At 40.1% G+C, this 3,334-nt stretch overlaps 1 protein-coding gene across 1 annotated transcript; it reads left to right on the forward strand.

Annotated features, from left to right (window-relative positions):
- The first annotated feature begins 1,802 nt into the window (after window positions 1-1,802).
- Or10x1 (olfactory receptor family 10 subfamily X member 1) lies at window positions 1,803-2,732 on the forward strand. Its single transcript, NM_001000086.1, is given in 1 exon segment — window positions 1,803-2,732. A coding segment is annotated over 1 exon segment (930 nt).
- The last annotated feature ends 602 nt before the right edge of the window (window positions 2,733-3,334 follow it).

Consider the following 3,334-nt stretch of genomic DNA (forward strand, 5'->3'; position numbering starts at 1 on the left):
AAGTTTCAGTCTTTACTTCACAGACCTAACACTATATAATATGTTGGAATGGCTGTGTTAGACTACTTTGGTGTTTTTTAATATTCTTCTTGATTTTGGTTAACGTGACACAGATCTACATGTATCTCAGAAGAGAAAACCTTGACTGAGCCTCATAAAACTGACCTGTAGGCAAATCTGTTAGGCATTTTCTTTTTTAATTAGTTAATTAATTAACATCACAAATGCTGTCCCCTTTGTGGTCCCCCCTTACAGACTCCCTCTCTTATTCCCCCTCCCCTTCTTCTCAGAGAGGGTGCCGCACCACCACCACCTGACTATTCCCCTATTCTGACACATCAAGACTCTGGCACAACTCTACTACTGAAGCCAAACAACCCAGTCATAGAGACTGAGCTCTTTGTCTGATACATATGTGGTAGGGGCCTCATTTCAACCTGTGTATAGCCTTTGATTGGTAGCTCAATCTCTGAGAGCTCTCAGGCTTGCATATTAGTTCACTGTGTTGTCTTCTTGTTGGGCTCCCATCACAGGACCTTCAATCCTTCCCTCAACACTCCCATAAGAGTCCCTGACTTCAATCCAATGTAGGGCTGTGAGTACCTACATCTGTTTCAGTCAGCTGCTTGGTAGAGGCTATTGGAGTCCATGTATGCTAGGCGCCTGTCAGCAAGCATAACAGAGCTTTGTTAATAGTGTCATGGATTGGTGTTTGCATATGAGATGGGTTTCAAGTTGGGCTGTTTATTGGTTGGCCATTTCTTCAGTCAGTGTTCCTTCATTGTTTCTGCATTTCTATTAGACAGAACAAATTTTGGTTTGAAAGTTCCATGGGTGGTTTGGTGTTCTTATCCCTCTACTGAGGGTCCTGCCAAGCTATAAGAGGTTGTCATTTCAGGTTCTATGTCACCAGTGTTGGGCATCTTGGCTAAGGTCACCTGCACTGATTCTTTTTTTTTTCTTTTCTTTTTTTTGGAGCCGGGGACCGAACCCAGGGCCTTGCACTTGCTAGGCAAGCGCTCTACCACTGAGCTAAATCCCCAACCCCCACCTGCACTGATTCTTGAGAACCTCCCTCATCCTTAGGTCTTTTGGATTTCCCAGATATGCACCTCCAACCTCACACCTCAACAGCTCCAGATTTTCATTCATTCTCCTGACCCTCTGTGCCTGTCTCCTGTTTCTTACCTCACCTGATCTTATGGGCCCCTTTCTCTCCTCTTCCCTCTTCCAAGAATGAAACTAATAAATGTTATAAACAAAATGGATTTAACAGACCCTTTCACATAAAAACAAAAGTTTTCTTGTTTCTCTGTTAAGTTTCAGTTTCAATGACCTGTGCATTGGTTACATATTAAAGTCCCTCACTATTATTATGTGGTATTCAATGTGTTATTTGAGCTTCAGTAAAGTTGCATGAATTTGGATGCCTTTGTATTTAGAGAATAGATGTTAAGGATTAAGATACCATATTGATGGGCCAGAAGGTCAGGAGAAGTCAACCATGCATAGCATTAAGGTACTCAACATTTGTAAGTCAACATTTGTAAGTTCACAATAAATAAACTTTCTGGTGACATAAGTCACAATTAAGATATTGTTGAATAAATGAATGCATAACCGGAAAAATCACATCTTCTATATACATGGCTAAGTTTTGTCAAACTGAATGGAAAACTGATTGGGTGTTGTAATCTCATAATCTGTTGCATTCATATCATGCAATTAATTTGAATATATGAAAGAACAAGCAGGATTGAAGGTTTATTTGTTTTTTTCACATTACAGGAAAACAGGCAATGATGATCAACCAAACAATCCTGAAGGAATTCATTCTTGTAGGCTTCTCTGTTTACCCACATGTACAGACCTGTCTCTTTGTGGTCTTCCTTTGCCTGTATATAGTCACGCTTGCCGGCAACCTGACCATCATGGGTTTGACATGGGTGGAAAGATCTCTCCACACCCCTATGTACTTCTTTCTCAGTGCACTCTCTTTCTCTGAGACTTGCTATACCCTGACTATCATCCCCAAGATGCTGGTGGATCTGCTGGACAAGGACAGCCACATTTCAGTCATAGGCTGTGGCTTGCAGATGTGTTTCTTCCTGGGCCTTGGTGGAACGCATTGTATCCTTCTTACAGTGATGGGGTATGACCGTTTCCTGGCCATCTGCAACCCGCTCAGATATCCTCTTCTGATGACCAATGTTGCATGTGGACAACTTGTGGCCTCTGCTTGGGTTGGAGGCTTTTTTATTTCTCTAATCGAAACAACACTGATATTCAGGGTGCCTTTCTGCATACCTAACCTCATCAGACACTTTTTCTGCCATATGAGGGCAGTTCTGAGGCTGTCATGCACAGACAGTAACTTCACAGAATTCACTGTAACACTGATGTCAGTGTCTGGATTACTTGGTACATTCTTGCTCATCCTCCTGACCTATGTGTTCATCCTTTCTTCTGTCCTCAAGATCCCTTCAGCTGAGGGCAAACAAAAGGCATTTTCCACCTGTGCCTCACACCTCACTGTGGTCATCATCCACTTTGGTTTTGCATCTGTTGTTTATCTGAAGCCAGAAAACTCTGGGGGAGATGACACACTCATAGCTGTTCCATATACTGTCATTACCCCTTTCCTCAGTCCCATCATATTCACACTCAGGAATAAGGATATAAAAAATGCTTTCAGAAAGATCACGAGGAAGACAATAGTCTTGAAAACATAATTTTATATTATTATTGCTAATATTTTATTTCTCCATTCATCACTGGACCATTTGTTATGTCACCTCTGTAGAATGGCTTAAATATAGGAACATGTAACTGCAGTTTCACCTGTCTTTCCCACACATTTTGTATGCTTGTTCAGGAAAGTTATACAATCACTTTATTACCCTTTGTTCTGCTGAAATGGGGATTCTGCCAATCAATTTCTGGGTCTCCTGCATCACTCACAAGTGAAAAACAAAATAAAGTAATATCATGAGCAGTAATGTAAATGTTCCATGATTTCTTTGTTATTCACTGATTTAAATATTAAAGTTTTCTGTCATAGATTGTAATACTTTTGGTTAGACCTTCTAGTAGAAATACTATTTCTGGCAAGAGGTCTATGTTGTAAATCCCAATAACCAGTTATTTGTATAAACATAGATATACATAATATGCACACACTCACAACCACACAGAACCACATGTTAAGTATTCACAACACACTGATGAATCATTAATAAATATCTTAATAATACCTTATTCATGACTCTGACATTACTTTACTTCTAAATACTAACTTCTAAGTCTAGAAGAACTCTTTAAGACATTCCAGTGA

Source organism: Rattus norvegicus, chromosome 13 (genome assembly GCF_021556685.1).
Source record: "Rattus norvegicus strain SHRSP/BbbUtx chromosome 13, alternate assembly SHRSP_T2T, whole genome shotgun sequence".
Taxonomy (NCBI): Eukaryota; Metazoa; Chordata; class Mammalia; order Rodentia; family Muridae; genus Rattus; species Rattus norvegicus.